This window comes from Zeugodacus cucurbitae, chromosome 6, assembly GCF_028554725.1.
Source record: "Zeugodacus cucurbitae isolate PBARC_wt_2022May chromosome 6, idZeuCucr1.2, whole genome shotgun sequence".
Classification (NCBI taxonomy): Eukaryota; Metazoa; Arthropoda; class Insecta; order Diptera; family Tephritidae; genus Zeugodacus; species Zeugodacus cucurbitae.
The window spans coordinates 6,871,274-6,896,977 of record NC_071671.1 but is presented as its reverse complement, the minus strand read 5'-3'; the positions used below and the strand labels follow the sequence as shown (position 1 = coordinate 6,896,977).

General features: G+C 34.5%; 2 protein-coding genes across 3 annotated transcripts; one reads left to right on the top strand and one right to left on the bottom strand.

Moving 5' to 3' along the window:
* The first annotated feature begins 3,246 nt into the window (after nucleotides 1–3,246).
* On the top strand, nucleotides 3,247–5,134 carry LOC105210273 (grpE protein homolog, mitochondrial). Its single transcript, XM_011181102.3, has 4 exons — nucleotides 3,247–3,490; nucleotides 3,686–4,025; nucleotides 4,098–4,253; nucleotides 4,344–5,134. Exons 1-4 carry the CDS (start codon nucleotides 3,408–3,410, stop codon nucleotides 4,449–4,451), a joined length of 687 nt encoding a protein of 228 aa, XP_011179404.1. The 5' UTR covers nucleotides 3,247–3,407; the 3' UTR covers nucleotides 4,452–5,134.
* Nucleotides 4,468–8,684, bottom strand: LOC105210274 (uncharacterized). Of its 2 annotated transcripts, none has more exons than XM_029039097.2 (3): nucleotides 6,852–8,684; nucleotides 6,521–6,732; nucleotides 4,468–6,440 (listed from the first exon to the last, which is right to left on the bottom strand). In XM_029039097.2, exons 2-3 carry the CDS (start codon nucleotides 6,536–6,538, stop codon nucleotides 5,223–5,225), a joined length of 1,236 nt encoding a protein of 411 aa, XP_028894930.2. In that variant the 5' UTR covers nucleotides 6,539–6,732; nucleotides 6,852–8,684; the 3' UTR covers nucleotides 4,468–5,222. The 2 variants fall into 2 exon arrangements, with proteins under 2 accessions (XP_028894930.2, XP_011179406.2); XM_011181104.3 differs by having other exon boundaries at nucleotides 6,521–6,669.
* Nucleotides 8,685–25,704: the final 17,020 nt, after the last annotated feature.

Genomic DNA, 25,704 nt, shown 5'->3' with positions numbered 1-25,704 from the left:
CTGTTGCTTTCAAATCAGAATATCTGTTTGTTTGTATGTGTGAGTATTTTTTGATTTTTTTGCAAACGCAAATCCGCCGTAGAGGAAGTCTATGTACATGCATATATTTATATAAATTATTGATTTATGTAAAACGGTGTTTCACGTTTACGGAATTCGAAATATAACACACTCGAGATCAATCACAACTGAACGTTGTTGAAGTCAAATTTGTACTGATGCGTTTGCTGCAGCAAACTGTTGAGTTTAACACCAAAATTGTAGAATTTTGTAGCAATAGCGAGAACAACAGTAGCAGTAGCAGCAATAGCAACAACAACAACAATATCAAGCAACTGCGTTAACGCCAGCAGCGGCTGTAGCAACAACTACAACAACAACACAACAATGTGCGGTGATCAATGCGGCAGCAACAATGCCTTCTAGAGATCGCTTAGATACTTACAGATCTACATGCCTGCATGTATGTATGTTTATGTATATAACGTTAAGCACACAAAACCACATTGAATAAATATACATAAATATATTGTATATACTCATATGTGTGTGTGTATATATGTTTATCTGCATTATGCATATACGCTCGTATAGTCACCCGCCGCCGTCATCACGTAAGTACGTGTGTTTGTGAAAATTCTGAATTCAGCACAAAAAATATTTACATTTTCTCAATTTATTTCTTTTAGTTTTAGTTTTTTTTTTATTTTTTCTCACTTATGTATGTAGTTATTTTTTCTTTCTTTCTACTTGCGCTGTGCTTGCTGTTGTTGTGTATGTGGCGTTTTGGCGGCAGTAGCAATGGGCTGTGGCAAATAGTTGCAAAAACAACAGCAACAACACATATCACAATACGCGCATTAGCAATGAGTACAATAACAAATGAGCGGCAGCAACAGCGCGCACAATAAACAAAAAAAACAACAATAGTTGCAACAACAACAAACACGAGTTGTATAGCAACAGTCGCAGCAAAACAACAGCAATGTCAGCAGCATTTCCAGTGCTGCCGCTATCAGCACAACGACAACAACCACACTAGCAAACATTACACTCGTAGTTTACCTGTTTGCGTTTTGTTCGAGCCAACAGTGTTGATCTTGAAATTGTGCGAAGTAACAAGCCTCCACCTCCTGTTCGAACGTTCACATTATTTGCGGTGGCGATCGGTTAGTTGACTATGTACGATCAACCATACAAACATACAAACATACATATTTATGTACATACATAATAACACATGTATAAATAAATACTTAAGTCTCATACTCATAAATTTTGTATAAAATACACGCATTTATAGATTTTTTTATTTATGTATATAGCAGTGCTGTCTCACCTGGCGCTCGATTCCACAAGTGATACAGTATTTATGTGTCTAAAACTCCTTATACGTGCTCCTATAAATACTATTTCACCTTGTTGCTGTTGTTGTTGTTGTTCGTTATTGCTTCTACTTGCTAAATAGCCGATTCATTTCATACAATTTTGTGTGGAAGTGAGTACTTAATTGAATTGTGAGGTTAGATATAATATTATTACTTGAGGAAATACTAACCAATATACTGCGTGTTCGGGGGTTAAGTACAGATCACACAAGGGTTCCATCGCTGCTAAAGAGTACATATGTACGTACATATCTATTGAGTTAAAGAACCATGCGACTTTTCCTGAAAGAAAATATGCTCAAATGTTGAAAATTGAAATGCAAAAGTGCCAAATTTTATGATTATTTACCAATAGTGTGCTTCTTTGAGTCACCGTCTGGCATTCCGAAATAATTTGAATGCCTCTTGATGCTTGATTCCGTCCAATTTGAGGGTTAGAATAAACATGGCGAGACATATAACAAACATTTCATTTCAAACACATCTCAATGCCTGCATTTGTACCTCAGGCTTGTTATACTGACACTTGTCGATATATATTTACATACATGTATTTATATTTCCAAGTGTGCTCTCGCATTAGATCGCTTACCTACATACAAATGTTTGCAACATACAACGTAATTTGCAATTTCACTTTCATTGCATTATTAATTGCTGTGCTGTGGGCTATCCAACTTGCCGCAGGTCGTTGCCAGCTACCTTGAATTCATATTGCTCGCAAAATACGTGCAAATTCACGCCCAATCTATGTACTATGTTGGCACTTTCGAGTGAATGCCTTGAATTTGATGCATATTATTTCAGTGCCGTTTAATACGAGAAATTTGCAAGTCATTTTGCAAGTTGTGTGTGTGTTCACAACCGTGATGACATACACACATCATTTATTATATTCAAATTACATAGTAGTTCCGTTTTGTTAAACAAAATCTCAACAAGCAACAATCTAAAGGCGCACCCATAACGTTTAACTTAACCATTTTCAGTTTAGTCATTAGTTTATGAAGCGCATTGTATAAATTTATTGCACATGTTTAAAGACAGTTATGCATAATTAATATTGTTTGTATGTGTAATTATGCATTCACTTTTCTATGAATACAATACGGTGCAACAATTTACATTTCATATATGTATGTATGTAAGAATTTATGTAAATTCATATAAAGATGCTGCTATGTAAGGCTATCGAACTTCTTTGAAAAGATCTTACAAGCCGTCACTCAAGAGCACCTGCATGTTCAAAGAAATGCAAATACGCGGAAAATCCCAAATAGTTGCCGATCGTCTAAGCGGATACCTCAACTTTTCCAAGTAACTTATTTTATCAGATTTGGACAGACACCACTTATGAATTATGTATATAATTATGTATACTTTCACTTTCTGATTTAAAAAAAAATTTCACAGGTCTTGAAATGACTTTTGTATAAGAGTATTGTTGAATATTGTACTTTCCACTTATTACTTTACTGATATAGATGTTTCGGGCGGAAACAAAATGCTTCGAAACAAATTCAAGTAATATCCTCTCAGCGTACTTTGAAAAAATAGAGATTGCACAGCGTTATCGATTATAACTTCAAAGTATAACGAACGCTTGAAAAGTTGTGCGCGCCAACTTCTGCGGTGCAACAATATTAAAAAGCAATGAAAATTGAAAAATAAGCAACTAAATACATATAATAAATCAATTATTGATTAAATTACATATTATCTGCTCAATATTTAATGTTTTTGTTTATTTAATAAATAAATTAACTCATCTTCCTTTTCTATGAAACAGTTTTAGAGCCAATGCTATGTACAATAGACTTTTGCAAACAACAGATGTCGCTCTACACACAATTTATTACTGACAGTTACAGCTGTCAAAGTTTAATATTCATTACCAGATTCGGATTGCACAAGAAATATTCTATAAAATAAGAAAATTTAGCAGTGTTTGAAAAAAAAGCGATAGGAAAATAAAAACCACATCTTCGCCATTATACGATAAATTATAAAAAAAAGAAAATGTCAAGGAAAGCCATTTCACTGTTTACGCTAACAAATCGTTATGCAGCCGCTGTGCAGAGCCGAAACGTGTTGGAGGCAAGGTAAGCACATTATCGCCGGTCCAGCAGCGCGCATTGTTGCTGTGTGCTGGTGGGGTAGGCTATAACAGAGGTGTGATCGCAATGTGATAACAACGTTGTGACGTAATGAAGCAAACGATAGATTATGCTGACTCCAGTATACACTTATTCGCTTTTGCTAAATAATAATTATTGAAATCTTTCTTTTTGTTCTAGACCAGCGTTGCGTTTCTACAGTTCGGAAAATTCGGCACAAAAACCACAACAGCCGGATTCGGATGGTTCAAATCAATTGGAAAATGCCGTTGCTGAAGCGACCAAAAAGCTATCAGAAGAAATTGAAATACTATCCAAAGAAGTGAATACGTTGAAAGAAAAAAATGACGAATTATTAGATAAGTACAAACGTTCATTAGCAGACAGTGAAAATTTGCGTACACGTCTCACCAAACAAATAGCTGATGCTAAAGTGTTTGGCATACAAAGCTTTTGTAAAGATTTGCTTGAGGTAGCTGATATACTGGGACATGCTACGGAGGCGGTGCCGAAAGATCAAGTAAGTTTTTATGCTGGCTTATGTAATAAATTATGTAATTTTAATTAAAAATTGCATTTTGTACTCTTTTAGATCAACGAGAATAATCCACATTTGAAGAATCTGTACGAAGGTTTGGTTATGACCAAAGCTTCATTGTTGCAGGTGTTCAAACGTCATGGCTTGGAACCTGTCAATCCACTTAACGAGAAATTCAATCCAAATATGCATGAGGCATTATTCGAAAAGGTGTGTGTGTGTGTAATTTTGAAATCAATGTTTGGTGTTTGTGTTATTGTGGTTTGTATTTTGTTAATAATTTCTTCTATTGTTTTACAGGATGATGCCACTGTTGAGCCAAGCACCGTTGTTGTTGTCACCAAATTGGGCTACAAATTGCATGAACGTTGTATACGACCTGCGCTTGTTGGTGTTTCAAAGTCATGAGTGGTGTGTTACTACGACAAAAACTTGAATGATTTAGCTGCTTGAAAGTACTTTGCAGTTCCTAAAAAACTAGTATGCTCTTATAAATATGTTTTTGCTTAATTTTCGTGCGATTCGGTACAGAATTTTAAATTACAACTACTACGCCTGTCACGAAAATTTATTTCCACACTAAATCTGCGATTTTCATAACACTTAATTGTTATATATAAACAGAGTATACATAACCAAAAAAAGTTAAACTTGCATGTTATGGCTTCCATGTTTATATATATCAACTATTGTGTTATACTTTCCTTGAATTACTTGAATACTTTCAATGAATATACGTAAAATTTCTAAATGAAAAAGTTATGAAAATTTAACTTATGTCTCTATTGACTTTTTCAACACTTTAGAAGCGTTTACTTGAAGCAGCAAAATTTATTAATAAATACAAAAAATGGAATTTAGCTATTAAATAAAATTGTTAAGTTAGGCAATGGCATGTAGCTGAGTGTGTACGCATATACTAGGCATTTCACAATGTTTTAGTGTACGTTTGTATGAGAGTGCTTTAAAAGTTTAACTTGATTTTCTTAAAGACTAATATGCACAGCGTTACACGCATAACATGTTCGCGATCGTATAGAAATCTATGTTAATTATAATAAAATGAAAAACCGATATGTTTGTAAAATATATATATATGTATATTTCCCTACAATTTTTATTTATTCATTAGACTTATTTTTAATTTATGCTAAAATACAATACAAAGTACATTTTCAACTATTTGAGTGTTGCGGCGGTGCTCTGTAGTAATTTACGCAAGTCATCATCCTGTTCTATAGCGCGTTTCACCGCCGCCAACAGTTGTGCATCAATGGGTGACGAGCGTTCATTAGTCAACGGCAAACGACTCACCTTCGCAGCTAATTCGGCAAGTTTTGGTTTGCTCTGCAGCAGCGCTTGCAGCTGTTGTGGTGGTATATTGGTAGCGCGTGCCAATTGTATATGCGGTGGCACATAGAATTTCGGTGTATTCAGGTGTACTGGTGAAAAGGCATTAGGCACTTGCATTGGTACATTACCAACAGCATCGTTATGCATCACACGTTTGCCCCCCGAAATGGCGCGCAATGGTATGGGATAGTGATAAGGTAAGGGATTACGCACTAACATTGGCTTATGCTGTGCCAAAGTGTTAGCTGTTTGTTGTGCCACACGTTTTCTATAATCCAACTGTGGTTTAATGTATTTGCTTAACTGTTGCTCAACATTCTTCCTCGTCTCAGCCGCATCGGCGCTACCACTTTGTGGCCATAAATTGTAAATATGAAAATAGGCCGCAACACGTTGCAGAAAATTGTTACGCGTTTTTGTTGCAACATCAGCTGCATGTTTTTCAATTTTTTCATGCGCCGACTTTTGTTGTTCTTTTTCCTGCTGCTGCTGTTGACGACGTCGCTGTTCATCTGTGCGATCGGTGAAGTCTGCCGATTCGAGATAGGCTTTTATCAAGGCGATACCTTGCTCTGTGTTTGTCATCTGTCGTATATACTTGATGGTCTCCTCCGCATTCTCAGTGCCAAGAAAGTCGGCGAGCTCACTTATGCTGGGCACTTCATCGAGACTCTTAAGACCGAGTTTGGAACGAGCAATCTCTAGCAGATCGTGCGGAAACTCATCGGGTGTGTAAATTGTGTTACCTGTTGAAATCTCAAGTGGTGTTGCAGTAGAGTCAGTTTTTGCGTTCTCCGAGTTTGTTTCCGTGCTAGAATTGGCTTCTATTTCACCACTTATCGATGGCGTTCCAGTACTTGTGGTAGATGGTGACTCCGTGCTAGTGCTAACAGCCTCTTTCGTTGCCAATCTCGCCTCTTGCGCATTTATGATCTGATAGGAGGGATACTTTTGCAGCGCATGAAAATATAAGGCCTGTTGTTGCGTCGCCGTTGGCGCTTGCCGTGCGTGCGCCCATTTTAAGACAATTAAAAAACAAAGTAACTGTAAACAAAAATATAATATTTGTTAAAAATTTAAGCATAATTTTATTGTGTGTTTAATTTGTATGCATTTGTACTTACTCTGTAATCCAAAAACATATTTCTTATTTCAAGTCTTCACTTTTTTCAAAAATCAAATAATTTTGCTTCTAACAACTTCCCGCCCGTTTAGTATGGTCCAATTCGTCCGTCCACTTGCTAACAGCGCAAGTAACCAACTGATGCATTTTCTGAAGCAGTTTTTCTTACTTGCAACATGCCGCACAAATGCACATTGCTGCCGGCGGGTAGCACTAACGTATTTTGTTACGCCGCATTTGTATGCATGCATGCATGTGTGTTTTCAAAACAAATAAACTATTTGTATTTTGTATGCATACATTGGAAAAATATTCTTTGACATTTTACCTACCTGAATCTGGCTTTATTTATTTTTAACTGATTGCGCTGTTCGTGTTCGCCACATTGAAATTGTGGGTGATGCTTTCGTCTAATGGCCACCAAAATAGAAATTCTACCTGAGTTTGTTGTGTTTTGTGTTGCGTGGGTCAATTTATGGTTTGTTTTATGATTCCACCGTAACAAGCAATTAACATTCTACGAATAGCACAATTTACACCGTAGTTTTTCAATGGCAGACGGCATTGTGTTAAGAAAAGCCAACATCCATGTGTTGCGCTATGGGTTTGCGTTCTTATGAAGACTGCATGTGCCTTATTGTAAAAAGTTTCTGGATGTACATACATACATACATATGTATGTAAGTATGTACATACAGTGGGAAACAGTAGAACATTTATAACATTTACAGCTTGAATTGAAAGTATTAAAATAAGTTGGCATGAAAACTTCAGTTACCACTATTATATAGAGAGCAATATTTTTGGATTTACGCATAGGTACATACATATTTACATGTATGTATATATGAGTACAATTTATCATAAAAAATTTTAGAATGAAAAATAAATGGCAAATTCTCATTCGTTGAGGGGTTTAATGTACTATCTATCTACTCTTTAGTGTCCAAATTGCACCATTTGGAAAATATTTTAAGTTTATAAATCCTAATTAACCATAAATTAACCTCTAATCTGTATGCACATCCATACATTAGAGATATGTGAAGTCATATAGCTTATTAACATATATATTATGAAACCATTTCATCAGAAAGTGAGGGCTTTAATAGGAACATTATACTTCCAATGCAGTATAGGTTATATATGGGCGCATAGAAGCATATTGATTTAAATTTTTACATTAATATTGAAATATAAGAAACAACATCGGCATACGAGATATCCACATGCTTCGACTGGCATTAAGGCCTTCTTGCAGTAAGCGTTTACTCATTTCTACATTAAAATATCAATTTAATTCAATGAGTCCATAACAGCAGCACGTGCTACAGTTCTAAATAAGTATATTAATATTTCCATTATAAGTAGTTCTACAAATACTTTTTCTACTATATTAATTTGTTCTAACATTTTTCAAGTTGGATAGCGCCATTAAAATACAACTATCCACTGGTAATATGTTACATTTTCCTCTTTGTCCGCAAATAGCACTCGAAATGCCCAGGAAACTGACGGCAAATGAGCGTGCATTGGACAATAATTTGTTTCGAAATTTACTTCAAATATAGTAATACACAAGCCTATAATTTGCCTGTAAATCAATCTGCTACTACGCTGTTTAACTTTTAACATTTTCCAATTGTTTTAACAATTTGTAATTTGAATAGTGCCATTGAAAGGACAACCAGCCATGGTAAACATGTTAAATTTTCCTTTTTGTCCGCAAATAGCACTCGAAATGCCCAGGAAACTGACGGCAAATGAGCGTGCATTGGACAATAATTTGTTTCGAAATTTACTTCAAATATAGTAATACACAAGCCTATAATTTGCCTGTAAATCAATCTGCTACTACGCTGTTTAACTTTTAACATTTTCCAATTGTTTTAACAATTTGTAATTTGAATAGTGCCATTGAAAGGACAACCAGCCATGGTAAACATGTTAAATTTTCCTTTTTGTCCGCAAATAGCACTCGAAATGCCCTGGAAACTGTCGGCAAATGAGCGTGCATTGGACAGCAAGTAGTATTTTAGAATTAATAATATTTATTTGCAACTTTAGCGATTTAATATAGTATAATTGAGTAAACACTGCCTTCTCCAAATGCCAAAAAGTTAATGAAGCAATGAGCAGCTACTTGCTTTTGTTGAAGTGAAACACGTTTGTCAAATTGTCAGCAGCACATCCGCCATATGTGTTTGGTAAGTGTTCGGAAAGCAAAAGCAGTTGACGGCTTGAAGTGACACACAGGAGATTGAAGGAAATTGGTATTATTTGAATCTGATACACAAATTGTATAGAAATAGTTAATTTTAATATAAAATATAGGTTTTAGCGGCAGAGAAAATAAATCGCAGTAATATATATGTATAATTTGTTTTGTTTTTTCGTTCTAATTGCTTTTTTATGATATTTTTCAATCAAATATTAATAGGCATAATATTCTCACTGTCCGGTTACTTCCTGATTGCGTCTTCCTCTTCCTTTATTCTACACAATTTGACAGTTTGTGTCCGCGAAAAATATTTTCAGTGCGCTTCGTTCATTTTAATATTTTACTTACTTATTGTGTTTAAATTAATAAATATAATGTTGTAAAATTGTTTGTAGTTTGTTTTTTAATTGATTCCGCGTGCGTGTAAAATAAAATACAGATCTCCGGTGAAAAAATTATGCGAAGCGAATGGGTGGCTGTCGGCTACGGAAATATGCAATTTTCCTTGTTAATTTTGTAAAATTATGTGCTTTTAGTTGTAATTTGAGAAATAGTGTTGTGGAAATAGTGCAAAATCAATGGCAATATGTGTTATTGTGCAAAGTTTCATTAATAATCAAAAATAGTTAGAGGCAATCTGCTGCAGCTAAAGAGCACCCTGCTCGGTTGTGGTTGCATGGTTGAAAATTGTTTGCCGGAAGTAGAAAACAGAGTCAGCAGTGGGAAATTACCGTCTAGTACCACGTTTAATGGGTAAATTATATTATTAAACTTGTTTTTCTATTAAATTTTATACATTTTGTCAAATGTTTATTGCAGCTAACATTGCCTAAGTGGTTTGAATGGTTTGGAAATAAGGTACGTTTTTTGCCATCTATTACAATATTCTAAGATTTCATATGTGTAAATTATGCTCACAGCATATCTATTTCTTACTATATTTCTGTTCTCCTATTTATATGATCTCTTGCTGTGAAGGATCACTTTGTGATAAATGCATCTAACAAACAACAATAGATACGTTGTCGTCGGATTTTTTTTACTATTGTATATAAAAAATAACAGTAGTTAATAGGTTTAGCAGTTGCATTTGGCAATTGCTCGACAAATCTATTGCTAAAATGTTTCAAATGCGAACCCATACTATTAACGCTGCTAACCTATTGAATTAACATTTGCTAATTGGACTCATATTGTTACAAATTCGAAGAATTACTTAAGTTACCCTTAATATCCCTTAGAAAATTAATTAATTATTAATTAAATTATAAACATTCTTTTATTAAAACAAATTTAATTTTATATTTCCAAAATTTCCAAAATTCATAATGAAATGTATTAAGCAACTTTTGGTGAAAAAGTTAATGTATGTAATATTCGTCAAACGAGACGCAAAAATTTTAATTTGTTAAATTTAAGAATTTAAGGTTATGCTTGAATAAGGATTTCAAGCAAATTTCAACATAAATTTTTAAAATCATTAAAATTTATTTCTCCTTCTTCTTTCAACATCGTTTTTTTCTTATCTACTTCATTTCTTCAAGATTTTTGAACAGGATATAAGAATTTTATGTATGTGAATAAGACGTTATTTAAAGTGAGTAGGTAAGGTCAAAAAAGGTTATAATGTTAGGTAAAGCAGTAGTAATACCTGTGCTCAATGCCATTTAGCCAACTTTAAGGACTTCTTTGCGCATAGACTACCCATATCGTATGCCTTCCATTGTCATATAGTATTTTAAAATCGTTTCTTTCTTCTCTCTTCAAGTTTGTACACATCTTCATGTTGCAATATATTTGTTTACATAAAGGATTTTGTAATAGGCTACAATGAGAACTAGTAAGGTAGATTTCTTTACAAATATAAAATTATATTTCCTATATTCTAAGGATACATATACAGTGGAACTTCTCTAACTCGAATCACCATAATCCACAAAAAAACTTCGACTTAGAGAGACTTCGAGTTATAGAATTTTCATTTAAACATAAATTTTTCAAAAAGCTGTTAAATATAGATTTACACACAGTTTTAGTTATTTCAAAAAGTTTTATTTAAATACGTTAAAACTTGTATTCTGTAATTTTGTTTGTTGCACTTTGCTATTGTTTGGCTCTCGACGTCTGTATCTTATGCCTTTGTTGCACGATTTATGAAATCTATAAGTGTAATATCATTTTTCTTGTTCACCTCCATACGAATATAATGACTTCTTTAAAATTTTCCCTTGATAGTAAAATTTTATATTTTGTATTATGCCCTGGTCGAAAAGTTCGATTTATGGAAGGAAATTTGTATGAAATTTGACTTCTATTGCCAATTTAAGAGTTCGAGTTATGGAGAACTTTGACTTTGAGTTATGGAAGCAAATTTGTATGAAATTTGATTTCTAAGCGCTATTGCCAATTCAAAAGTTCGAGTTATGGAGATCTTCGACTTATAGAAGTTCGAGTTATGGAAGTTCCACTGTATCTCAAGACTTGTGTCATAAACCGTGTTCTCAGCGGGAGTCCAATTAACGAAGGTTATTGGAATAGGTTAGCAGCTGTAAAAATAGTATCCTAAATCCGAGTCAAATAATAAGATTTCATTTTCTTATAAAGAATTTAAAATTCTTCATAGTCTCCGAAGAATTTGAATTGACTATAAATTTACGTCAAATATCGTATTTATAAAATTTATATGTTTTGTCAAAAATATCGAAATTGTGAAAGAACTGTCTTGCAAATTTTAGAAACTATTCCCGAAAATAATAATATAATTAAAAACGGATCTTAATTCACTGAACGATTTTTGATAAATTGACCAAAACAACAAATGCCTTTGTGATTTTAAAAGGTTCCTTAGCATCCATCTGTAAGCAATTACGTTAAGAAATCTTAATAATATCCTTTCCAAAGGACTAATTAATGAGCAAAAAGTAACAGGCATGTAGAAAGGACCGTATGCAAAAAGTGCGCATCCAAGTGACAGAAGAAAGCGAAATTTCTTGTAAATAAATTTCTAAACACATTAACAATCAGGTAGAATGTGCAGTACATTATGCTATAGCTTCTTAACCGCACCTTTTGCCTAGCAGAACTCTAAAACAGTTGTAAAGATCTTGCATTACATTGTTGTTGTTAGTTTTCTCCACAATTTTCTTGGTTACTCAGCTACGGTACTGATTTTCCTTTAATGTATCCTTCGTTAGAAACTGTTTGTTTCCCTTAACATTTTTTCAACTCACAGTCTCTTCCTTTTTTCATGTTCTCCTGCTCGTTTGACCTCATTAATTAGTAATCCTTTGTTGAAGATAATATTTCACCATTGTCACTGATCAACAGAGTGATCTTTTGTTACATTGTATTTATTTTCTTTTGTGTTTCTTTTTTTTGTAGCATGCTTATCCTATTGCTTGACCTTGTTCGCTGGTGAAATTTATTTTGCTACACTTATTCTTATCCTGTTCGCTTGTTCGTATGACCTTTGTTAATTAGCAAAATGTATTTTTATTAATTTAGATTACTGTCATTAGAGCTAATTATTATGACTGATGCACTTAAAATGATTTATTACCATGCGGAACTCTAACTTTTTTAGAACATTTTGTCAAAATTTTACGAAAAATCTCGTTTCTTAATTTTGAGTGCCTGTTAGAATGACTTTTACTAATTGAGCTCCTGCTGCGCCGATTGTTGATCTTGTAAGGAAATATAATTAAAGATGGTCACGCCTCGAAAGCAAGATTAGGATTTCTCAAAACGTTTGAAGGTTACAAAATAACTAAATAAACAGAAGTGTTTGTGTGATCTACCGAGAAATATGTACGAGCAGCTGATATTTTGTACATTAGGATTAAGTTTTCTCCAGCATAAAGCAACTATATCCCCTTATGTTTGTTGCTATGTATACTTAATACTATTTCTTTGTTCTCCTATTTCGAAAATTCTCAAATTTCAAGGCACACAAATTCCTTTCATCATATTCATTCACTTCATACGTGACCTTATTTTGTGTTCCTCTCAGTTTTCTATTTAAGTATTTTTCTACTTTCTTTAACGCTGTTATCCGATTCATATGATCTCGACTAATTGAGCTCCCGCTGTGCGTGGATTTTTTTTCTGCAAATTTGTGATACTGATGGCATTAGAATGCATTAGCCCCGCCGAGTGCCCCAATTTTGTATAAAAGAACGAAAGGAACGTTTTTTTTTAGTCGTTAGTCCAGATTTAATGTGATCTGATCAATGCGATGTGATATGGTTATGATGCGATGGACATTATCCAGCTACTTTTCATATAAAAGCACGTGCTTTCTGCGTTTTGGAAATGCTTAGCGAAGTGATCGGTGTTGATGTGTTGTAAAATCGACATCTTATGATGTATTGTGATTTCATTTGTTTACCGCTATAATTGCTCCACTTACAATAGAAATCGAAATGGTGCCTTATAGTCGATCGGCATTGCCTTGATGTGACCTCATGAGTGTGATGTGATATCGTTATGAAGATTACAATGTGATTTCGATACGTTGATGTGGAATTTGGCCTTTTATGTATAGCTATTTCTCATATAAAAGTGTTTTCTGCATTTTAGAATTGTTTTTAGAAATTGTGTGTATCCAATGGGACTATTTTCTTGGTTGGGACTTAGTAAGATGTGATGCGAAATAGTTGTGAGGTGTTTCAGTTGATGTGGTCTGATTGAAATTTATATTTCTGGACATTAAATACATTCAAAATAATACTTTCTTATAACCAATGGGACCATGATCTTCGGTTGGCCTTAGTGTGATCACATTATCATGTGATATGATTGTGATGTGATGTGATTCGGTTGGTCACTGAATATATTAAAAATAATGTTGCTTATAACCAATAGAACGATGATCTTGCTGATAAACTGTTGATATGACATCACGTGATATAAAGTTGATGTGATTTCATGATTCTCTTATACATAAATGCAGTTTATAGACGTTGGAGCTCTGCATGACCCAATTTCTTCACATAGTTCAAAAAGAGTTTATTTATAAATATGTACATATGTGATTGCAGATATGTATGTATATACATATGTATATATAATGTAGATAAGTATGTAATCAAGTTGAAATCTCTGCTCCACATATTAGAAACGCATGTGTGCCCATTCAGCAATAAGAACTTCTTTCCTATTTCAGTACAAAAAAAAATTATGGAGTTTATAGCATCGAGATGTGTTTGTTGTTGTTCTTCATAATGCTGTTCGAATTTTTTGGGGGTGAAATACCACAAACTAATAGGTGAACAAAAAACAACGACAAGTGTCAGATGAAAGCGTGAAGTAGGCCTAATGAAGATTAAGCAAAAATAAAAATAAAACAGAGATAAAAACAACAACAAACAAAAAATAATATAATAAAGTGTAGACATAAATAGTCAGGGAATATAACAACAACAACGTGTAGCGTGTCTTGTATGCGCAAGTGTTAACACGCATGTTGTTGTTGTTGTATTTCTTTATCTGAATTTAATTTAAAAAAATGTAGAAAAAACAACATAGGCACAACAGCCATAACAAATCAAACTTCGAGCTGTTGCCATTTCCAAATGTTCATTATAATAAATGGTTGACACACAAGCAAACAAACCAGTATGACCAGCTTAGGTAGGCCGTAACGTATTGCAGTACGTGCCTTACGTGCTGCTCAGCGGGCAAATATTTGTTTGTTTGTTTATTTAAAAAAATATATAAAAAATAATAATATTAACAAATTATGGAAAATTAGCAGGTGAGCAGGCGTGATAGTAGCGTTGAATCTTTTTCTTTTTTTATATTTGTTTCTATAAAAATTTGAACAAATTTCTATGAAGATATTATTAAAAAAAAAAATAGTCTCTTTAGACAATCTGCGACCCTAATGAAGCATTTAGACGCGTTTCAAGTGCCTGATCTGCACTAACTTGTCTCTAAGACTACGCTAGAAGTCTACTTCTAATTTTTTTTTAGTTTTTTTTGGAAAAATATTAGAAATTTGTCCGTCATAAATCATAAAATGCTTCCCAATTCCTTTGAAATTAATCAAAAATTCATAATTGAGGACGATCGTTTCATATATAACACCAAGCGAACAGCTTGAGACTGTAGCATGTATGAAAAACAAAGAAAAAATGAAACTAATGCCCTGCAATGTATGCTTGCGTCATTAATTTGGGCTACTCGGAAATTTTAAAGGGCCGCCAGCGCTCTAGCAACGACACAAGTGTGGGGGTGATCGCTGTGTATGACAGCAAGTGTCTAACGATCGTGCGCTAAGCAAAGCAATAGCAGACTACATATTTACAGTTAACACGTGTTCGACGCTGATTTCGAAATACTGCATTTTTTTCGAATTTCCACTTACAAGTGTCTAGGTATATTTGTCTACTTTACACTTCACCTTTTCTTTCTCACACACAACAACAACAAAGTCAAGTGTTTTACGCTATTTGAACTACCTCATGACACCGTGTCTTGGCCTGCTGTAGCTAGCTACAATTCTGTACACCTATTCGTATGTTACACTTTGTTCCGCATCATTAGCATTCGCATTCACTTGGCGACTATTATGAAAACTAATAATCATAATTTTTTATGAGCCTACAGAGTCTTCTTGATCTTCAGTGAGTGATCTTAAAGAAAGCCGCAAGCTATAAATTACATGCATTTCCTTAACAAAATTTGCTCAGCAGGAGCTAGCGTCTTCCGCGGCACTCGGCTGTCAGCGTGACAAGCAATATGCCGAAGACACTATTAAGTAAGCCATACAAATGCCGGCGCACGACCTCAACATGTGCAATAAAGATTCTTTGTACCAACGCCAGGCGCCTGCAGACGCCTAGTCAGCCGGCAAGCAACACCAATTGTTATAACTTGCGCGCACGTAGCACAAAGACAAGCCACATACATATAGTCTCTAGATAATATACATATATCAGATAAGCTCATTGTGTCGCTTCTTAAAATACCGCCATTGTACTTGTAGTACCTATAATAATGACATGATTTTATGCCTACCACATGGATTTTGTATGGTTTTTATCTGTCTGCCCGTCCGTCCGTCCATTCGTCTAGCAACCACTACAACACAACTTCTACAACAATGACATTGTCTTCTCGGCGCTCTTTTTTTGTCATATTTCCACTGTCTTCTTTCGCTTGCTATTTTGTCTGCTCGCCTATTCACAGCGAAGACGTCGATTTCCTTAAATAAACATAACCATTTCGATCCAGTTTATTTTTGACCTGTGACCTTCAAACAGCCAAGTGCCTAAGTCTTAAGTTAATTTATGTGTGGAATGGCGCAAGGTGGTTGCGCATAAAAAGATCTTATGTGTAGGGCGTTTACACAGCAAATGAGTTGTCTTCAGCGATTATTGTCAAAGAAGCCGACAGCAGACGTTAAAGATCGTTGATCTTTCGTGGCGCTACAGTCGGCATTTAAGGTGCTTTAGACGTTGGGTATGAACATTTGACTGGATTTTTAAGAAAGCTTGTGCTAAATACTTCTTGAAAGTCAAAACCTCCATATGATGTCAAAATTATAGTCGTCTAGGGAAATCCTCTCAAATCGACTTTTTCGGATTATTTTTGGCTTCAAGTCTTCTGGAAGAAACCTCAGATATTGTCAAATAAGCTGACAGCAGACGGCAAAGTTCGGTGATCTACCATTTGACTGCATTTATAAGGAAGCAAGTATTTTAAATAATTCAGAAAAGTCAAAACCTTCTGCGACGCAACTCGGTAGAAATCTAGAAGTACTCAAAATAGTAGTCGTCCAGATAATACATATCCTGAGACTCCTCTGAAACCGGCTTGGAATTTTTGTGAATTCAAGTCTTCTGGAAGAACCCGACAGAAGATCGTTGATCCTTCACATGACTTTTAGAGACTGCTTAACGATTCTGTGTAAAGTTTAGAGAAGCAGCTTCAAAGAATATTCTGAGCACAGTGTTTGTTATTTGAAGAGCTTTCACAACTATGTCTAGATGTTTGGAAATATAGAACTTTGGCCTTTGGACCTCTAGAAAACATTTTGCTCGATTTAATTTGAAGACCCGGTAACGGATTGTCGTTCTTTAGACTTTTTCTTCGAAATTGGCATTGCCTATTAAAAGACGTTCGCCTCATATTTTCGGATTTTTGAAATTTAGTCTACTGGAAGATCCCAAATTTTTATTTCCTATAAGGTAATCAAAAATGGAATTCGAAGTGCCTTGGAAGAAAACCAGAAGATCTCTAAATTATAGTCGTTTCGGGATTACCATGTCTCCCAAATCTACGTGGAATTTATTTGAAATCAAGTCTGCCGGAAGATCTCAATTTTCATTTCAAGAAAGGCCTCAATAGAGATCGTATATTTAATTCTATATTAATGTCTTGAGCCCTTCCGTGTAAGAACTGCAAACTCTCGAGTCACCAATACCGACTGTAGCTACCTCTTTTAGCGCTCCTTTCTTAGCGCATCATGTGCCGACTGGTCGGTCCATTGACTTCTGCTGGCGCTGCTCAAGCAGCCGCCACCAGCTATTGTTAGTTTTAAAGCAATTTATATTTATTTTTCCCAGCATCCGACGCCCTATGTGAACGGGTTAAGTGATGTGAAACGAACTGTAACATTTCAATAGGCGCGCAGAAACACGCGTAGGCGCAAGCGACAAGAAGTCGAACGACCGGCGAGACCCAATACTCATTCATTCATACTTTTGTGTTTGAGTTCTGCAACAACGCAGACTCAGCTGATGCTTAATGGCTGAGTGGCTGTGGCTCGCTCACTGGTTAGTTGGACGACGTCTGCCTGCTTTGTTGGATGATCAGATGCGGAACAGGTCACACGGCGAGATAAATGAACGTGTGGGAATTAACAAGTCAAGCGAAGACGGCGCGACGTTGGACGTACATACAAACAACAAAAGCGTACAGTCAGCCAGCCAGACAGCGAAGAGCTAAATGGATGCTTTAAGAATGCTCAATGCGGCCTAAACGACAATGCGGCAATAACAACAATGCGTTAAAAATCATGCGAAGCGTAGCATTTCGATTTCGTTTTCAATTTTGATTTGTTGTTGTTTCTTGCTTTTATCGTTGGACTCGAGATATGTGTGTGAGTGCTGTAGGATTTGTGCTGTTGTAGCGGTTTTGTTGTTGTCGATAATTCTCACAGCAGCCTGTGATGACGGCAGCTAGCCTGTGATATAAAATAGCGAATGCACTCAGTGGAACACACAGAATTTCAATGTCACGGACATTGTTGCTGTTGCCGTGCAAGCGGTACAACGTTTCACACGAAAATCTCTAGGCAGAAAATTATGGTTGTGGGAATGTAATTTTTATTCGATGTAAAAATATATTTTCTCTTGTGGTAAAAACGAAGTAATGCGAGGCTATGAAAATTTCAACAACAATAAGACATTTCTTTGCTTTGAAAATTTGTAAAAATATTTTTATTTGTATGCTCCCACACTCTGCTGACAGCAAAAGATTTTCTGTTGCCTGAAAATTATATAGCCACAAAAACAACAATAATGCAGTTATTCTCATACTACATTGCATTGTTGTCACACAAATTTTTTGTGTGAAAAAGAGAAAAGAAAATTTTTTATAAAATTTCCGTCACCCTTATGCTATTTTATGCGTCCCTAGACACAGCTTGTTAGTTATGTAAACAAAGCGAAAAATTATCAAACTCAAATCAAGTGATCGTGCATAATTATATAAATAATGTACATAAATTTTCCATTATATTAATAATTTTTCAAGTGGATTTCTACAAATTTTATGTCACTTGAATCTACGCTAAAATCGACTAATCTGATTTGAAAACATTTTCCCACCGAGTTAATGCGATTTGAATAAAGTGTAACATAACAACAGGCGCACAGCATGCCCTAAACAGGTCTGTGAACTTTGAACTGGAAAATAGAATATGAATAATGGCTGTGAAGATAGTGCAGAGGCAAACTGGAAGACTCATTTGTTTTACTTAGGTAGTCAGTCAGTGAATGAGTAGAATATACTGTAGTGTGAAAATGTCTTGAAATCCCGTCAAAATTCCAGAAAAACATAAAACTGTATACAAAAAATGACAACAACAATTTTAATGAACGCCATACAACGACAAAAGCAACAATAAAAGCAATAATTTTGTAGAAAAGGATTAAGTTGTCGAAAACTGTAGCATACCAGCAGGCGCACAGTAGCAACAATAGCTTGTCTATGGGTTTTCTTTGTGTTTTTACTTAAAGCAGCACATTTGGTAGCGAGTTGAGCAGGTCAAAATTGAAATATTAACAATAAAAACAACAACAAGTATTTTACTTTAGGCTACAACATCACAAAACAACAACAAATACTTTACTTCACACTACAATAACTCAAAACAACAACAAATAATTTATTTAATGTTACATAATCTCAAAACAACAACAAAAACTTTACCTCAGGTTAGATGTCTTAAGACTACAAGATGTCAGCACAACAACATATACTTTACTTCAGGCTATAACATCTCAAAACAACAACAAAAACTTTACCTCAGGCTACAAGATCTGAAAACAATAACAACAAATACCTAAGGCTACAAGATGTCAGCACAACAACAACAAACACTTAACTTCAGGCTACAACAACAAATACTTTACTTCAGGCTATAACATCTCATTCCCTTTACTTCAGTCTGCAAAATCTAAAAATAACAACAACACATATTTTACTTAACGCTAAAAGATCTCAATATAACAACAACAGATACTTAACTTCAGGCTACAACAACAAATACTTTACTTAACGCTAAAAGAACTCAAAACAACAACAACAAATACTTTACTTCAGGTTACGACATCTGAAAACAACAACAAATATTTTACTTAACGTTAAAAGAACTCACAACAACAACAACAAACAATTTACTTCAGGCTACAAGATCCCCCACAGCGCTAATGCATTTGAATACATTACCACAAAGCATATGCTCCAGCCAATCCGCTTACAGATCCCTTGCTGTACAGACATATACACACTCACACCCAATGACAAATGTTTCTTAATTTCTTGCATCTTCAATATTTTTATTTTACCATTATTTTGAAATCTCCCAAAGCCAACACAAATCTCTGCACGCCTAATGAAATTCAATTAGTAACTGAAAACGCCCACATTCCCTGTGTGTGTCAGTCAATAAAGCCGGCAATTAACGAAGCACCACTCAAATGACCTTTCATAAATCACATGGAAAATGTCAATTAACCGTTTTCGAAGCAATTAAAGCCGTTCGCACAGACACAACAACAACTAACATACAAAATACCCAGCGGCCAAACGAAACGAAAGAGTTGAACGCGTGCTCAAGTGTATCATCGGATTAGGCACACAGCTGACGTGAGTAGGTGTCGAGGCGCAGAGGCGTTGCATTTTGCTTGCTGGACCAAAAAACCAAAACAACAACAACACTCAAGTGCGGTAAATATTACAACAACACCAAAGCAGGGTATTTGTTGTCCGCTTGTCTACCTAAATTGAGCGTGAACAGCCATTTGAAGAAATACTCCGTGTGAATCAGGCTCATACTGACGTGACCACAGGTAGCCAGGCGAGTCAGTCAACATACCTGCGCATCGTATACTATACATACTCGTGTGCGGTCGTGTGTGCTGAGGGGTAACTGCGTGCATCGAAGCTAAGATTTTTGGTTGCTGAAGCGAGAATGCGCATTAACCCTTTGATGTAATGAGAGGTGTTTGATGCTTTCTTCTTTTCAAATAAATTCAGTTTGAATTGACATTTTAAATATACCTTTGCTTATGTGACTGATTAAAATTTCGTGATTGCTAAAATTTCGAAGAAGTAACATATAACTTTCATAAAACTAGTCTAAACGCAAAGGATTGATTTTATAAAGAAGGTAAACTGAAGAAGAAGTTCGTGAAAGAGTAAAAATCACGTAGTGAAATTTAAAGAAAATTTTTTGGATGATGAGGAAGGGGTCTAAACGACCATTTCTTTTCGAAGCAATGAATATATTGTACAAAAGAAACTTTTATAGAATACTCTGAACCCATAAAAACCTTAAAAAGTATAAATTTGTACGAAGCAACATATATTTTAAGTTTGAATCAACTATGGTCTCATGAAATCACTTCAATGAAAAGAGCTGACATATTCTTGCGCTTAAGCACTTCGAATACGACATATAACTCTCTATTCACCACCAAGGGTTAAGCAACTGAAATCTAGAAACAAAAATCAAACCTCTAGGCATTTTCAAGAACGCATGCGCTAAAATATTGAATTCAAAAATACAAAAAAAAAAAACTCGAAAACAAGTGTTCCGTTAGAGTGCGCAAGCCATTCGATTCTGGTTCATTGCGTATGAACAGAAAAATTGCACAAACGAAGCAACAAAAAACTGTTACGGCACTTGCGTTTGAATTTGTGAGTATTTGAACTCACTGAAGCATCCCTACGATGGCGTGAGAAATTTTTGTTTTTAAAATTTGCAACGGTGCGGATAACGCTGTTCACCTAGTACTTGGTCACAGTTGTCGATTTCGAAAAGTTGAAGCGACGTTTAAGTTGTACGTGTTCTCATACCTTCTGAGTAAAGACAAACACTTAGGTACTCAAAGTGCACACACAGTGATCTCAAACTGCTGACCCTTAAATTCGAATTAACGATGGATGCTGCGTAAAATTATTTCTTTCAATTGTTGTTGAAGAGCTGCTTGTTTTCGCAGCTGTTTTCCTATGAACTCGTTACGCTTTGTGATTTTGCGTTGGCGGGATCGCAATTATCTCTTTTACTACAGATGCATACACACACGCACATATATATATCAGAGTATAAGGTAAATCATATTTAAGGATTTAGTTTTCAGAGTATTTGTTATTTACTAAAGTGACTTTTTACTTTTGCCGAAAATGCTGCTGTTGAAGCTGTTTGCCTATTAATGCTTCACGCTTTGTGACTTTTTGGTTTCAACTGTTTTATTTTTTTCTGGAATTAATATATTAAATGTGGAATAATTTTCACGAAAAAGCTGATCACCTAGCATGTAGTCATGCTGAATGATTTTCATTTCATCTAGACAAGTAATCAAAAATATTATGACAGTATAATGCTTAAAAAATTCGTCTACTCTAAGGATACAGTTTAAAGAAACTGCACTCCTGTTGGAATCTGACTTTGCATTTTTTAGTTTTTAACTCTTTCGAGTGTTAAAAAAAGGTCACAGAGTAAAAATATATACCAACAAAGCGTATCTATGAAAGAACGTTTTTTATACTGGAAAACGTATATTTTTTTTCTTCAATATGCACTGAGTCTCAATTAAAGCCTTTCTTGTTCCAGTCTTTTGAATTTTTTCATTAAAAAATTATAAGACTGTCCCTGTAGCAATGATCTGTTAACCTGTTCATTAGTCATGGCTACGTGATTTCAAGGCTTCTATGTGAAATTAGGTATCCACATAAGGAGTTCTATTATCTTTAAGCTGTTCTTTGTTGTATTGCGACGTTGATTTTGAGTTTTTTTTTTTTTTTGAGAGAGAAAGATAAAAAAGATTGATAGTTTTAAGAATTACATTTGAAATGTACACAACGAAACAGTTCGTCTTCCCTCTTAAATGGTTTTTCTATAATTCCACTTACTACATTTGGGTTTTAAGTAGTCTCGTAAATATCATGTAATCACAGCTGGAGATCCATTCAAAATCATATTTCAAATGCATTAGTTTTTCTTTCAAGCAAGTGAATCTGTCAGTTTGTAAGTGTAAACCTTGAATTCTTGTAGATTTTTCTTGGAACCACCTTTTACAAGACGGTCCTCCTATTACTTTAACAAACATTGTGGTTTTCTTTTGTTTATGTTATTGTCAAATTCTTAGAATCTATTTTTAGTGGAAAACCTATATTTTTGCTGTGTTGTTGAAATAAACGGAAACTCATTTGTTATGTGTTTTTTTGTTTATGAAGGCATTTTCCTTCACAGATCCCTTAAGTGCCGGAAAATATTTAAGGTAAACTCAGATATTTCGGTTGGGTTTCGCTAAGTAAGATGTCACTCTGACCTCCTGTTGATTTCTTATACCTTCTGTTTTTATGAAAATCATGTACTTGTTATGTAGCGTATAGCTTCCTTTACATATGTTTTCACTGTGATCTCGAGTTTTAAGTTGATTTTGTTCCAAGTCAATCTGTTCTCCTGTTGGTTTGTTATTCTTTGTGGTTTCGTATTTCTTTAGTATTTGCTTTTTGTATTATCCAAGCAAACTCGTATAAGTAGTTTCTTGTAGTTGTTACTTAGGAAGTTACTTCAAAAAGAAGTTTTTTCTATGTTACTGACCTTTCTAAATAAACTAGCTGTTAGCCTGTTCGTTTGTTATAATTTGTGGTATCATGTTTCTTTTGTTTTTTTTTTGTTATCTGATATTTTCTTGAATAACTGCTGAAAGGTCATAAATATTCCTTGCACTTACTTTGTAATTCATTGAAGACATTGTCTGTTTCTAAATGTGTTTTGAGGTTGATCTTGTCTCAGCAAAAGATTTGTAACAAAAGATCGAGCAGGTAGAGATCTCTCAGCTAATCCCCAGCAAAATTATATACACAACATAGAAGGTAAGGACTTCTTTTTGATTTGCTGCTCTCCTGTTTATATAGCGTTTGCGGTTTGTAACCCTTTTCCTTAAATAATGACCTCTTAAAGTCAATATTTTAAATAATATATTTTGAAAGTCTTCGGTTTGGAGAATGCTGAGTACTTGTTAATTCGTCACGATTGTTGATTTTTAGTTAGTTTTTTGGAGCAGATCATTGACTATTTTTTGTTTTTCTCTCAAAACATGTATATTCCAGTTTCATACCACTTTACAACCTTTCATTCATCCCTAAGCCAAACAGTTTATCTCGCGGCAACTCAACTGCATGATATTTTGAAGAAGGCAGGTCATTCAGTTACACTGTGTGTGAAAATGTCACGGCATGCTGCGCTTGGTTTTTGGTCACTCAAGTCACTGAAGCATCCAAGCTGAACTAGAATGATAATGGCTGGCATGGAAAGGTTAGTAGGCGTTTAGGAAAGTGTAAATACATACATATATATTGTATTTTATATATTTACTCACTTCAGTGTGGATGCTGTAATTTTTGCTGGGCACCTAATATGTTGTCATGCTCTTTGATTTTACTTTAGATTAACCAAAGATTTCGCTAAGAACTTAGAGATGCATAGCTTCTATTTACAGAAAGGGGTTTCTCAAAGCAATGAATTGAAAAAATAAGTCAGCATTTATTTTATAAAAAAATATAAAAATTTTATCCTGCTCGTTTGTTATACTTTGTGGTATCATATTTCTCGGTTTTTTCTGTTATCTGACATTTTCTTGAATAACTGCTGAAAGGTCATAAATATTCCTTGCACTTACTTTGTAATTAATTGAAGACATTGTCTGTTTCTAAATGTGTTTTGAGGTTGATCTTGTCTCAGCAAAAGATTTGTAACAAAAGTTTGAGCAGGTAGAGATCTCTCAGCTAATCTACAGCAAAATTATATACACAGCATAGAAGTTAAGTACTTCTTTTTGACTGCTCTCCTATTAATATAGCGTCGTTTGCGGTTTGTAACCCTTTTCCTTAAATAATGACCTCTTAAAGTCAATATTTTAAATAATATATTTTGGAAGTCTTCGGTTTGGAGAATGCTGAGTACTTGTTAATTCGTCACGATTGTTGATTTTTAGTTAGTTTTTTGGAGCAGATCATTGACTATTTTTTGTTTTTCTCTCAAAACATGTATATTCCAGTTTCGTACCACTTTACAACCTTATATTCATCTCTTAGCTAAACAGTTTATCTTGTAGTAACTCAACTGCATGATATGTTGATGAAGGCAGGTCATTCAGTTACACTGTGTGTGAAAATGTCACGGCATGCTGCGCTTGGTTTTTGGTCACTCAAGTCACTGAAGCATCCAAGCTGAACTAGAATGATAATGGCTGGCATGGAAAGGTTAGTAGGCGTTTAGGAAAGTGTAAATACATACATATATATTGTATTTTATATATTTACTCACTTCAGTGTGGATGCTGTAATTTTTGCTGGGCACCTAATATGTTGTCATGCTCTTTGATTTTACTTTAGATTAACCAAAGATTTCGCTAAGAACTTAGAGATGCATAGCTTCTATTTACAGAAGCAATGAATTGAAAAAATAAGTCAGCATTTATTTTATAAAAAAATATAAAAATTTTAAAAATCCCGAAAACAAATTTCAGGATCCCGAAATATATTTTTCTGATTTCAGATTCAATATTTAATAATAATATAATAGTAATAACAATATAAATAAATCAAAATATGGTTTGGTTTACGAAAATCCCGAGAAAAAAAATTCAGGATCCCGAAGAAAAGAAAAATCTTCTGATCCCGAAATTTCGGGATTCTCTAAATTTCATTTCTGTATTAGTGTTTTCATGAATAAATGATATCCTACACAAAATCAACAAAAAATAACATTAACAGGACATAAAGCGACTTCATTCATTTAATTCCGCTATCAAAGCGTCGTAAGCCCTCTAATACTTATATTTTCTAAGCGTAATAAACACTACGTACTTAAACGTGAGTAACAAGTGTTCCATTAGAGTAGGCAAGCTATTTGATTCCGGTTCATTGCGTATGCACACCAAATTGTGAATGAGTAAAAAAAACTGTTACGCCGACTGCACTCCAATTCATGGATGTTTGAACTCACTGGAGCATCCCTGCCGTGTGAAAATATTTATACGAGTATGTATGCACTTTTTTATAAATTCTAAAATTATTCGCATTAATTTTCTATGGAATTGTGTGCGAAACGCTGTACGCCGGGTACTCGGTCACAGTCGTCGATTCGCGAAAACGAAAACGTTTTCAGCCGTTTCGTGCCGCTAAGTGCAGTTGCACTTGAGAATAACGCAACTGAGGAA